We start from the raw sequence: 13,886 nt of genomic DNA, 5'->3' as shown, positions 1-13,886 counted from the left end.
GCCTCTTGCTGAAGAAGAGGAAGTCTGCCTTCTTCCTGTTGGGCTCTGCTAGGAGGTAGGGTGTGAGAGCTCTCCCCTTGGGCCCCCAGACTCCAATTTAATGAGTTTCTGTTGATTAATTTCCACACGACTTTATTCATAATAGGTAGAAACAGAAACATTCCAGATGTCCAGAAACGGGTGAATGGATAGACAAAGTATTCAATGGAATACTTTTCAGCAATAAAAACAACTAACTCCTGATCACACAACAGTAGGGATGGATCTGGAAAGCATGCTTAGAGAAAGAAGGCCCACCTGGAAGAGGACCTACCCCCTTTATGTGTGTGGTGATGGAAATCAGAGCAGAGGCTGGCTGCCTAGGGGTGGGCGACTGGAAAGGGAATGAGGGAACTCTTGGGTGATGGAAATGCTCTGTATCCTGATTGGGTGGTCCTTACACAGCTGTTTGCATTTAGCAAAATTCATCAAATCACACACTAAAAGATCAATCCTTTACACGTTATTTTAAATTTTACCTCAATAAAAAAATGGACAAAAAGAAGACTGGCAACGATGGAAAGTAACACTAAGTGATGTAAGTGATGTGGATCAAGGCTGCCCCAGGGAGAGAAGCCCAGGGCATTCTGGCCTACATGCCAATCTATATGACCCGATTCCTATCTAAAGTTATACGACCACACAATAACCAGACCCCACCTGCACTGATACCATTTAATGACTTTTTACATCATCTTTCCTTTGTGTAGTTCATGCTTTATAAATTTAGCCCTAACCCTCGACACATTGCAGCTCTTCACTGCCCATGGGTCCTGTCCTCATGCTGCAGCTCTTCACTGCCCATGGGTCCTGTCCCCATGCTGCAGCTCTTCACTGCCCATGGGTCCTGTCCTCATGCTGCAGCCCTTCACTGCCCATGGGTCCTGTCGCCATGCTGCAGCCCTCACTGCCCATGGGTCCTGTCCCCATGCTGCAGCCCTCACTGCCCATGGGTCCTGTCCCCATGCCTGCAGCTCTTCACTGCCCATGGGTCCTGTCCCCATGCCTGCAGCCCTTCACTGCCCATGGGTCCTGTCCCCATGCTGCAGCCCTTCACTGCCCATGGGTCCTGTCCCCATGCCTGCAGCTCTTCCTGCCCATGGGTCCTGTCCCCATGCCTGCAGCTCTTCCTGCCCATGGGTCCTGTCCCCATGCCTGCACCTCTTCACTGCCCATGGGTCCTGTCCCCATGCCTGCAGCCCTCCACTGCCCATGGGTCCTGTCCCCATGCCTGCAGCCCTCCACTGCCCATGGGTCCTGTCCCCATGCCTGCAGCCCTCCACTGCCCATGGGTCCTGTCCCCATGCTGCAGCCCTCACTGCCCATGGGTCCTGTCCCCATGCTGCAGCCCTCCACTGCCCATGGGTCCTGTCCCCATGCTGCAGCCCTCACTGCCCATGGGTCCTGTCCCCATGCCTGCAGCTCTTCACTGCCCATGGGTCCTGTCCCCATGCCTGCAGCCCTTCACTGCCCATGGGTCCTGTCCCCATGCTGCAGCCCTTCACTGCCCATGGGTCCTGTCCCCATGCTATTCTCTGAATAAAGGAGCACTACTATCAGAACTTGAGAGTTCAAGAAATCTTTTCTTCGACTCCTTGGCGCTCTGAGCCGGCATCATAAGGAGAAACCTGGTGTAGTAAACTCTTTTAAAAAATATTAAGTGAAGAAGACGATCCAATAAGCTAAGCTCCAGGGCAGATTTGGGACCACACGGCCTCACCTGCGGAGCGCCCGTACCTGCCCCGGAGCCCGGGTGCCCCCAGCCCGCCGCATAATCCCTTCAGACCCGCCCATCCTTTGAACCGTCCGTTCACCTTTCAATCAATGCGAATAGCGCAAGGCGAGAACCAATCGCAAGCCTCGTCGACAGGAAGGGGCGGGTCCCTTACCCGGAGGTGTTGCTCCGCAGCAGTCCAATCAGAGGCTGGGTGCGGGAAGTTTGAATTCGGCCGGGGCTCGGCTGTGGGCGGCCCTCCAGACCCCGAGCGTTTCTTTCCTTTTGGTTTGACTGAGGTTTCACGCTACAGGCTGCCTCAGGTAGGTGGGTGCTGGGAGCTGGAGGGAGGGCGCTGGCTCGCCTCCTTCTAGAAGGTCTGGAAGGGTCTGAGGTGGGCAGCGGCGAGCTGGACGCCGCTCAGGGGAGGCTCCTCTAGGACCAGTTACCTGTCCTTCCCGCAGCCATGGCTCCGTCCTCCAGAAGAGTAAATAGGTGTTGCTATGATCTGTGTAGCAGTCAGCGTTTCACCACCGGGCCGTGACTGGCCTCTGGGGCGGGACGCTGCTTAGCATCCTTGGCCCCCACATTCACTTCCAGTAGCTGCTCCCAGAGCCGGCGACAACTAAAACCGCCCTGGTTGGGAACCTCTAGGCAAGCAACACTAAGCCATTCTAGACTTTCAGTGTCACATGTTTTTTCCATTTTGTACTTAAAATTTTTTATTTCAGAATGGTCTGAGGTGGGACAGGGGGTGAACCAGAATCTTAATTTTTAAAATAATATGAAAATCTATATAAGTTGGTCTATCTTTCTTTTCCCTGACAGGATGGCTTCATCACATTTTGCCAGTCGACTGAGAAAGGATTTAAGTGTTGATATGATTAGAACTAAAATTGTTCATAGGAAATCTCTGTCTCAGAAAGCAAACAGACATAAGGAATATGAACAAAATAGACGCTTTGGTTTGAAAGATGTCAACATTCCAACCTTGGAACGTAGAAATCTTGAATTAGAGGACACGTCTCAAGAGCTTATTCCAGAAGAGATGAGTGTCAAGCCAAGTAAGTAAAGAGCTGTTGTGATTTTAAATGCTTTTTTTTTTTTTTGAGGAAGATTAGCCCTGAGCTAACATCTGCTGCCAGTCTCCCTCTTTTTTGCTGAGAAGACTGGCCCTGAGCTAACATCCATGCCCATCTTCCTCTACTTTATATGTGGGACGCCTACCACAGCATGGCTTGCCAAGCAGTGCCATGTGCGCACCCAGGATCCGAACCAGCGAACCCCAGGCCGCCAAAGTGGAATGTGTGCACTTAACCACTGCGCCACCAGGCCGACCCCATTAAGTGCTTTGAAGAGGGAATAAAAGTTGGTTTAAGACCTGGGGTTAAGAAACCTTGACCAGGGGTCAGCCCCAGGTTCATGGGCTTGGATCCTGGGCACAGACCTACACACCGCTCATCAAGCCATGTTGTGGCAACGTCCCACAAACAAAATAGAGGAAAATGTCACAGACGTTAGCTCAGGGCCAAACTTCCTCACCGAAAAAACAAAAAAGAAACATTACCCAGAAGAATTTGAAATACTATTCTAAATAACTTGGTGTTTTCTACAACTAAATGCTCTCTATTTGAGGTAAAGGCTGTGAAGTTTCCTAGCTAGGCTAAAGCCATTCACCTATGGAGTATCATAACACTGTATTATCTATATTGCCAGATAGGAATACTAAAGTTCTCACTTCTGGAGTGTGAATAAGATGAGTGTTGACAAGATAAATGGATAAGGGACATTAAAATAGAAGTTTTGTAGAGAAATGAGATGTCAAGTTGTTTAAATGTTCACTGCTTCAATTTTGTCATTTTCCAGGACCAGTGAAATATGCAGCATGTACAACACATTCAACATATTCAAGCTTAATTGATTCTGTAAAAGAGAGGGTTGGTCTAAAATATTTCTTCCAGATTTATCACTTTTGTGATTCTAAAGGAAAGTGAGAGAGAAGAATTGGACAGAAGTGTTGTGGGGTTGTTTTTGTTTTTGAGATGACATGATCAGTGCATGTTTGAAGGTCAAAGGAAATGGGTTGGTAGTGAAGGGGAGAAAGTAAAGAATAACATCTCTTAGGAGTTGGGAGGAAATGAAAACTGGGCCATAGAATGATATAGGGTGACTTTTAAAGGAAGAGCTAGACATTTTTTGCTGAGGAGTTGATATTGCCGCCTACATCAGCTCCTTGGTTCTACTCCAGCCCTCTCAAATACTCCGTTCCTTGACCAAAATCTCTCGAAGGAAAGTCTAACTCTGTCAGTATGCTGTTAAAATATCCTTTATTTTGCATTTGCGAAGGTCTAGAGGTGGCAGTAGGCCTGGCATGTTCCAGAGAAGCAAGTAGGTGAGCGTGGCTAGAGAAGAACGAACAAGGGCGACAGTGACCATAGAGCCCCGAGGGCCTTCTTTACGGGGAGACGAGCTTTTACTCTGAGTGAAATGAGAAGCCATTATTGGATTAGTGTGTTTATAATCTGATTTATGTTTTAAAGCATCACTTATGGATTGTAGGGTGACAAGCATGGCCTCTGGGAGACCAGCTAGGAGATAATTGCAATAATTTAGCTCATGGTTGATCACAGTGGGAACGGCAACCCTGGGTGGTTGCATTCTGGATTTACTTTGAAGTTTGAACCAATAGGATTTCCTAATGGAGAGGATGTAGGTTGATAAAGAAAAGTCAGGATGGTTCTAAGGGTTTGGGCCTGAGCAACTGAAAAAATGGAGTGGCCATTACTAAATTGTAAAAGAGGAACAGTTTTTTGGGGGGCAGTAAAATTAAGAGTTCAGTTTTGGATGCGTTAAATTTGAGGTGCCTATTAGACATATAAGAAGAGGTGCTGCAAAGGCAGTTGGATATACAAGATGGATTCATGGGAGACATCCGAGCTGGAGATGTAAATTCTGGGGTTGTCACCTTATACGTGGTGTTTGAAGCTGTAAAACCACATGTGATTACCCAGAGTTTTGCTATGGAAAAAGGAGAGAAGAGGGGTGAGCACTCTAACATTTAGAGGGTGAGGACATGCGGGGAAACTAGCAAAGAACTGAGGAGCAACATAAAGTAAGAGGACAACCAGCAGAGTGTGGTGTCTTAGAAACCAAGTGAAACAAGCATATCATGGAGGACAGACTGATTATGCCAGTGCTGCCTGTTAGGTCAAGTCACGTTAGAAGTGAGAATTTGGCCTTCATTGTAGGGGTCGCTGGTGATCTTAATGAATACTTTTGGTGGAGCCAAGCTCAGGGTGTGAAAGGCAGATTGGAATGGGTTCCAGAGAGAATGGCAGCACCACCTAGGACATCTTCTTGCCCCAAAAGTTGAGCTTGAGTCTAATCAAACCCTTAGGTATTTTCAATTTATAGAAAATATGAGGGCTAGAGGAATGAGTAAAAAGCATGAGAAAGGAAACAGGCAAATGTAGAGTGCAGGAGATTCTGTAGGACAACTGAATAGCTTTTGTCAACAAGATGATGGCCTGGAGAAAAGGGTGAGGCGGAGGATCTGTTTCAGATGAAGAGACTTATAAGACACTCACATACAATACATGGATCTCGCTTGATTCCTGACTTGAACGAACTAATGGTTTAAAACAATTAAAGACCTGTCTGAAGCAAACGAGGTCTAAATCTGGTCCCCGTAGTAGATGATAATACGGAATTACTGCTAATTTTTTTTTTTTTTTTGAGGAAGATTAGCCCTGAGCTAACTGTTGCCAATCCTCCTCTTTTTGCTGAGGAAGGCTGGCCCTGAGCTAACCTCCGTGCCCATCTTCCTCTACTTTATATGTGGGACGCCCACCACATGATGTGCCAAGTGGTGCCATGTCCGCACCCAAGATCCAAACTGGCAAACCCCAGGCCACTGAAGCAGAACGTGCGAACTTAACCGCTGTGCCACCGGGCCAGCCCAACTGCTAATTTTTTTAAGTGTGATATGGTATTGTGGTTATGAAAGGAAATGCCTTTATTTTTAGAGGTTCATACTGAAAGATTTATGGATAAAATTTTGTGAGTAGAATTTATTTTCAAATACTTCAGGGGAATAAAAGCAAGTGCAGCAAAATGTGGAAAATTGTTGAATCTGAGTGATAGGTATATGGGGAGTTCACTATATTCCATTTGTGTGTGTATTTGAAATTTTTCATAATTTTATAAAAAGTGAGCGGGGACAAAAGGAGAACCGGAAATAGGGATATGAGTAACTCTGGTGGAGAATTTTGCCTTAAGTGGGAATGGAGAAATGAGGCATGTGGCTAGATGAGGATGTGGGTTGGGAGGAATTCCTGCATGTTTGTAACTTTCTGGTGGCAAGACCCTAGTATAAAGAGAGAAATAGGTGAGTGACAGGGTAAATTGCTGGAAGAATGTCCTTGAGTAGGTGAGAAGGCATAGAGTCTGGAGCTAGGTGGAGGAGTTGGCCTTATGTAGGAGCACCCTCAGCCCATCTAAAGGCAAAGTCTTTAGGCCCAGATGCCCAGGTGGGAGCTTTGAACACAGATGGGAGGGGGCTGTTTCGGTTTTGAGGAGAGGATAATGTGTAAAATAATAATCCTGGAGAATGAGAGAGTGATGAAATAGGGAAATGTAGGGTCCAACTGAGGTTTGTAGTCATAGAGAGGAAGAGATGGGGCAGCATGCCTTGTGTGTTTTTCTAGCCACATTCAGTTGAGCATTGCAGGTGGGAAGGAAGCAGAGAGTGGCATTTAATTGGAGTTGGAATTTTGCCAGGGTATAACACATTAAGAGAGGAGTCAGAAAGTTGAAGTAGTAATGATGATGATGAATCATGGAATCTAAACTGGATAAGAAGAAACTTGAGAACACGAGGGAGGTGAGAGACAGTAAAAAGATGAATGTAGGTCAGCAGAGGGTAGGTCCTGGTGGGGCCAAATGGTTCAGGGATGCCTCTGAAGCTTGACTGAGGCTGGAAGAGCCGTTTCCAAGATGACTCACTCTCATGACTGGCAAGTGGATGCTGGCTTTTGGCAGGAGGCCTTAGTTCTTCGTCATGTGGCATCTCCTTAGGGCTGCTTGAGTCTCCTTAAGGCTCCACATGGCCACTGACTTCCCCAGCTCAAGTGATCTGAGAGAGAGCAGGGCCAAGCTGCACTGTCTTTAATGACCCAGTCTTGGACGCCACACTCCATCATTCCCGCACTTTTCTTGGTGACACAGCTCAGCCCTATTCTGTGTGGAGGGGACAACACAAGGGCGTGACTACCAGGAGGTGAGAATCACTGGAGGTCAGCTTAGAGGTGGGTGATCATAGAAGTTAATTAATTTAAAAGTGAAGTAATGCATGCCTAGTACATGGCAAGTAGTTAATAAATATGTGAACAAGAGAAGGCAAAAGGGAGAGAAATTTTAAAAGGATAGGGTTGAAATGACTTGCGGTTAGAGTGCTAAGGAATTCTTAAGAAGTTACTGAAAGCATTTCTTAGCAGCAGTTGAAGTTGGACAATGGTATTTTAGACATTTGGATAACTTTTTATCTGAAATGTTTTATATACTGTTTTTTCCCCCTGCTTAGGGTCAGTGAAATCTGTTCTAAGTGATCAACGAAGACAAATGCTCCAGAAATACCAGGAGGAAAAGCAACTTAAAAAATTGAAAGAGCAGAGAGAGAAAGCTCAGCAAGGAGTATTTAAAGTGGGTCTTTATAGACCTGATAAGCCTTGTTTTCTTTCAGCAAGAACAGAATACCACCCAAAAAAGGTAAATTTAGTATCCTAACTTGATATACAGCAATAGTTCCTAACAGGAGTTTTCTTAAAGAGATTACACTTGATCTTAGCCAAAAGGCCCAGAAGTGATTCTTTGAGAGTTTAAATGACTAAAATAACCCTTTCCCTGTAGTCCCTTTATTCACTTAGCTAGTTGGCAGGAGCCGGGAATGACATCCTAATAGTTCAGAAGATGGAGATCAGGTCTCTCGGTGTAGCCATAGGTAGGTTGACACGGGATAAAACCAGCAAAGCAGTTAGAGCCGGGCTGAATGGTGACGGCCGTGTGAAGGATTTGGCGTCCATCCTCTCGGATGCAGAGTCAAGAGAGGCTTATACATGAGCTTGTACCATGATCAGATTAATAATTCAGGAAGATTACCCTGGCCTGGAAGATCGTAGTCTGGAAGGGGAAGAACTTATAGGTAGGAAGACTGTAGTGAGACTGTCGTGATAGAGTAGGTGAGACAGGATAAGGGGACTGGGGCAGTGGGCTTAAAAGGAAGAAATAGGTGTGAGACATCTTAGGAGAGAAATTTGATGGGGACCAAGTAGATGGTGAGGGGTGAAGGAAATTGAGGAGTCGGAGATAAGATGATTCTGAAGACAAATTAGTTTGAGCAACCATATAAATTGTGCTGCTGCTAAAAGAGGTGTGGAAGGCTAGAAAAGGAACATGCCTAAATGGGTGTGTATTAATAATGCTTTTTCTTCTTTTGTTTAAGCTCATTTGGGCCATCTGGATAAGAGGCAGTTGGGAATAAAAATTTGAAAATCAGGATGGAGATCCATGCTGAGATGTGAATTTAGGATATGATGTTGGGAGTATGGATGGGGGTTTCAGCTGTAGGGCTAAATGAGACCACTCCAGTAAAGATACATACATTGTGAAAGAGTGATGTCTAGAGAGCACCTTCGGGTGGGCAGAAGTCAGGTACCAGTGATAGGTCAGAGTGGCAGGAGAGCTAAAACAGGACAGAAGCTGGAGGAGGGGTGATCTAAAGAAGAGAATGATCCATGAGTCTAGAGGGATGAAGTTTGAACACAGGCAGCTGGATTTGTAAATTAGGTAGTCACTGGTGATTTGCTCTTTTCAAGATAGTCTCTTTTTGGCTGTGTATTCATTCCTGATTTAAATAAGAATTGAACAACGTAAAAGCTCAAGATATTGCCTGTTTTTCTTTGGTTCAGGAATCTCATTGATTTATTTGACAGACCTTTGATTACTCTGTGTGTGACCTTAGGATAACGTGGAAGTGACCAAAATTAGTAGAATGTAGCTCAAGGTGGAAAGATACAGAAAAATATGGTGTGTATGTGTTAGACGAGGGCGAGATTGTTTCTGTTTGGAGGAACATCAGAGAAGACCTCTTGGAAGGGGCTGAACTTAATCTGGCTTCTCAAGACTATGTAGGACACCAGTCATTGGTCTAAACTGTAAACAGCTATTTACAAAGTGTTATATGTAGGGGGAAAAGACACACATCGTTGTGTTAAATAATAAGATTCACCAATAGCCATTTTTTATTCTACTTAGACAATAGCCATCGCTGAATGTTAGTCACTTTGTGCCTCGTTTCTTCAGCACAAGATCTTCCCTGAGATTTGGAGAAGCAAGTGGCTCCTAATCTAGAGGAGAAGTCTGATTGTGCTTCTTCAGGAATTTTAGAGTTGATAAATATCTTATCACTTTTAATCAGTCCTTCTCGCTGGATTTCTTCCATGCTTTGTGATCAGGTCTCCATTTTCTTATTGACAGAGGACAACTGCATAATCATTGGATTTGAAGGCAAACTGTCAAAGCTAGGAAAGTAAGCTGTGCAGTATCTTTTCATAAACAGGAAAGAAGTGATCCTAATAATCTAGTCTCTTCATCGACCCCTTCCAAATATTTCCAGTTAATCATATTATCAAGGATTCTCATGCCTGGAAAATATAATATGAAATTTCTTCTTTCTCCTCACTGAGAAATATGAGTAAGTTTTGAAGCTTTTAAGCATAATTTTTTTTTTTTGAGGAAGATTAGCCCTGAGCTAACATCTGATGTCAAGCCTCCTCTTTTTGCTGAGGAAGACTGGCCCTGAGCTAACATCCGTGCCCATCTTCCTCTACCTTATATGTGGGATGCCTACCATAGCATGGCTTGCCAAGCGGTGCCATGTCCGCACCCAGATCCAAACCAGTGAACCCTGGGCCGCCAAAGCAGAACATACAAACTTAACCACTGCGCCATGGGGCTGGCCCCTTAAGCATAATTTAAATCAAGCCAGAACCAGAAAAAATAGTAATTTAAGTTAGCAAGTATCTTTTTGCCATAAATGATTAAGGGTTGAATGATTAAGGGTAAAATTTAACTTTGAAATGGAAACTTTATTTCATAATGAGACATGGAAGTAAATTTTGCCAGTTAATTTTTTTTTTTAAGATTTTATTTTTCCTTTTTCTCCCCAAAGCCCCCTGGTACATAGTTGTGTATTTTTAGTTGTGGGTCCTTCTAGTTGTGGCATGTGGGATGCCGCCTCAGCATGGCTTGATGGTGGTGCCATGTCCACACCCAGGATTCGAGCTGGCGAAACCCCGGGCCGCCGAAGCAGAGCACGTGAACTTAACCACTCGGCCACGGGGCCGGCCTCTAATTTTTTTTTTTAAACTTTATCTTCTTTTGACTGTTTTAAGATTGTTCCATCTTGTATAGATTACAAGGTCAAAGGCCAAAGCCCAAACGGAGCTGACTAGGGTATAGTTGATAGTTAGTAGATAATCGTTACTAAAAAGACAAATTGTACTTTTTTCTCAGAGTAAGTAAATTCATTCTAAATCTAATATCAGCTTCAAGCATAGTGATTATCTAACTAGAGGTAACAGTACCAAAATCCCTGTTATTGGTATGGTAACATGGAGCAGTTTTAGCTAGATGCTAAGGAAAAACTCACTTAAAATTTTCATCGCCAAACATCCCATATGAGATCTATGCCAACTCTGTGTGTCACTCTCTTTGTTTGTTTACTGGGCTCTATTGTGCATCTGTGTCACTATAAAATGCAGATAGGGATATAAAGCACGTAGGGTGGGTGATAAACTCATGGGTCTTCAGAACACCATTATGGACAAAGTTAATAGGACGATTACTAAAATAAAGTGAATCGGGCAAGGAGGGAAATAATATGTCTCTGTATCAGGTGAGAAGGCTCCGTTTCATGTATTCAATAAATTTTGAGTCACTACCATGTTCCTCTAGGCTCTAGGATATAGTAATGAATAAAGCAAAATTCCCTGTTTTCATGGAGCTTACATGTGAGATAAGCAATAAAAAGAAAAATAAATAGTATGCGATGGTCATAAGTATTATGGGGGAAATAAAAAAAAGAGAGAAGGCAGATGGGGAGTACTGAAGCTGGTACAGGGTGGACGTCTGATGGGGCCTCGCTGAGAGGGTGGCGTTTTGAATGAAGTCTTCAAGGAAGTGGGAGAGTGAACTGTGGGAAGTGTTTTCTATCCAGGAGAAGACTTTTCCAGGCAAAATTCAAAAGTTTTGAAGTGAAAACATGCTGGTATGTTTAAGGACTCTCGGAAGATTATAGTTAGCTATTTTTAATAACGTAGGCTATTAGCGTTTTCCAAATTCTAGGATTGTAAAAAAGCTTGTAAGGAAATTTATATCATGGAAAACTTTTTTCATCTCATTTTATTTGGGGTGGTGGATTTTTTGCTGGGTCATTTACAATAGTCAGATTTCAGATGAGGCGTCAAAATGCAGATTAAAAATGTGGTAGTTTGATTCTTTAAGCAATTAAATCATGTAGCACTTAATCTTTTAAATAGATTGGTAATGGGAGTGATGTTCGAGCAACCCGATCTGGTCAAAGACAAACTTCTGAAAAGAAAGTGTCCAAAGAGAAAACAGGTAGGAGTGTTAGCAATTATTATAAGCTCTGATGTTGCCCCAACAATGCTTTAGTAATTACCGAAAGCATTTAACTTGATTGTTCCCACAGCAGGGCAGCCTGCAATGCCCACGTCCCTGAGAACCACTCGATCGATGACTCAAAGAGCGAAGCAGACCGCGGGAGCAGGCGCCGCCAGTGCAGCCTCCGCCCCTGCAGCCTCCGCCCCTGCAGCCTCCGCCCGTGCAGCCTCCGCCGCGCCGGCCACGCGAGCTGCGCGTGGTGAGAACTGTTCCTTCATCAGTGGCTGAAGTAGAATGTTCTGGTCCCTGAGGTTTTTTGTGTTCAGTTTTTAAAGTCATCGTGTACTTGTTTGAGTAGGAGAGGAGGAAACGGGAGATTCCAGGTCCCGAAGACAGGTTCAGTGCCCCACCATCCACTTAGCACACAGTGGGCACTCAAGCGGTGAAGTATCTGCATCGCTGTAGGCAGCGCTTCAAAGTGAAGATTAATGGCCCCAGTAAATTACAGCCCGTTCGTTTGGTGGAATACAGTGTACCGTTTAAGAACGATCCTGTGAAAGACACTTCATGACGGTTCAGGATATATTAAATGGGCAAAGAAAACAGGTCAAATTCTGAACAGTATGATCACAATTCTAAAATATGTATGTGAATATGTGAACATAGGAGAAAACTGGAAAAGCACACCCTGAAGTGTCAGCAGTGATGATCTCTGAGTAATGTAATCGTGGGTGATTTTTTTGGATTGTTGTTTTTGTGCTTTTCTTCTAATTTTCTACAATAAGTACATATTTGATATTCAGAGGCAAAAGGTAAAATACATTAACACCTTTTGTTTTGAAAACAGCCTATACTTTGGCAAGAAATTTCATCTGTTTTTATCCTATTTTAGAATGTGACTTTTAATCATAAAATCCTTTAAGACATACATTCCTATTGTTGCCTTTTTTCCTTTCCCAAATTACCTAGTACTTTTAATGCGGTATTTTCTATCTAGTCAAAATGGATCTCTTATTCATTTTTATTTTAGATAATGAAACAGAAGGAAAAGTACCCAATCAAGGAAGGCCTGCCAAAAAGATAGAAAGAAAACCTGGCAAGGTAGAGTATAAACATCTTTTTATTTCTAGATGCTTTGAAAATCACATTGCGATTTTCATGAAGCTGAAATTAAGCTGACAGAACTGCTTCAAGAGGTTAACCTCCACGTGTGTGAAAACCTCTTGAAGCACAGGGAAGCATCAAGAGGGTTTACTGTTATGGTTTGTGAGGTGTCTCATCTTCAAAACCTTATAGGTAGAGAACGTGTAGTTTGGTTAACAGAAGAGAGAAAATAAAAACACAGCTGACGGAAACCTTCATGTGAGAATCAACTAGGAGATGGGGTGCAGTGGGTGAAATGCATCAACTCTGGATTCAGCTAGCCCTGATTTGCATATTGTCTTGCTTCCAATTGGCTATGTAATCTTGGGGAAATTATGTGTTTGTTCTCCCAACTGTAACATGTAATATCTACATAGAGTCGTGTTAAGAATTAAATCACCTGACGTTTCTAATAGCATCTAGCGTAGTGCCTGGTAGAGTCTTCAAAAAGAGCCACCATTTCAAGGCCCCAATCCCTTGATTTATAATCCATGCTACAATTCCTTAGCCTTAAAAAAAAAAAAGTTATGCCAAAGTGTAAGAAACCTGGCTAGATTCTTACTAAAAATCAGACATAGTTCCTCCAAGGAAGGCAGTACAGGGTGATCTTCACAGGCAAACAGCTGGGCCTCACAGCTCCTCCCTCGAGATTCGTTTTCTCCTTAAGGATCATTGCTAGTGTCTACCTTTGCAGCCACACAGGCCTCAGGGACAGTGTCACCCTTAAACTCTCCTCCAGGGAGAAATACTCTGCTTTCAATTCATATCTCATTAAAACTCAGAAATGTAGAAACCTCTAAAAATTATGTTTAAATGGGTGGGTTAAATGGGCGAAGGTGGTCACAAGGTGCAAACTTCCATTTACAAAATAAGTAAGTAGAGAATGTAATGTACTGCATGGTGACCACAGTTAATAATATTGTATATTTGTTGCTAAGAGAGTAGATCTTAAAAGTTCTGATCACAAGAAAAAAAATTTATAACTGTGCATGATGATGGATGTTAACTAGACTTACAGTGGTGATCATTGCACGATATACAAATATTGAATCATTATGTTGTATACCTGAAACTAATGTAATGTTGTATGCCAATTATATTACAGTAAAAAAAATACCAAATAACAAATTGACTTGGGAAAGAAAATATGCGTCACATTTTTTATTTTCTTTTTTTGGTTAGGTAGATTGGCCCTGAGCTAACATGTGTTGCCAACATTTCTCTTTTTGCTTGAGGAAGATTGTCCCTGAGCTGACGTCTGTGCCAGTCTTCCTTTATTTTGTATGTGGGATGCCACTACAGCGTGGCT

General features: G+C 43.5%; 1 protein-coding gene across 4 annotated transcripts in view; it reads left to right on the top strand.

Moving 5' to 3' along the window:
- Window positions 1-1,939: 1,939 nt before the first annotated feature.
- Window positions 1,940-13,886, top strand: part of DLGAP5 (DLG associated protein 5) — a 28,116-nt gene continuing 16,169 nt past the window's right edge. For 2 of the 4 annotated variants that reach the window (XM_070513664.1, XM_014864688.3), the window contains exons 1-6: window positions 1,940-2,076; window positions 2,582-2,817; window positions 7,335-7,519; window positions 11,350-11,431; window positions 11,526-11,693; window positions 12,465-12,535. In XM_070513664.1, coding sequence (XP_070369765.1) covers window positions 2,583-2,817; window positions 7,335-7,519; window positions 11,350-11,431; window positions 11,526-11,693; window positions 12,465-12,535 — 741 coding nt within the window. In that variant the 5' untranslated portion in view covers window positions 1,940-2,076; window position 2,582. Of the gene's footprint in view, window positions 2,077-2,581; window positions 2,818-7,334; window positions 7,520-11,349; window positions 11,432-11,522; window positions 11,694-12,464; window positions 12,536-13,886 lie in introns of all 4 variants that reach the window. The other 2 variants (XM_014864687.3, XM_014864686.3) reach the window with 1 other exon arrangement.

The sequence above is a fragment of the Equus asinus genome, chromosome 7 (genome assembly GCF_041296235.1).
Source record: "Equus asinus isolate D_3611 breed Donkey chromosome 7, EquAss-T2T_v2, whole genome shotgun sequence".
NCBI lineage: Eukaryota > Metazoa > Chordata > Mammalia > Perissodactyla > Equidae > Equus > Equus asinus.
Note: the sequence above shows the minus strand (reverse complement) of the source record. Positions and strands in the feature narration are given on the sequence as shown.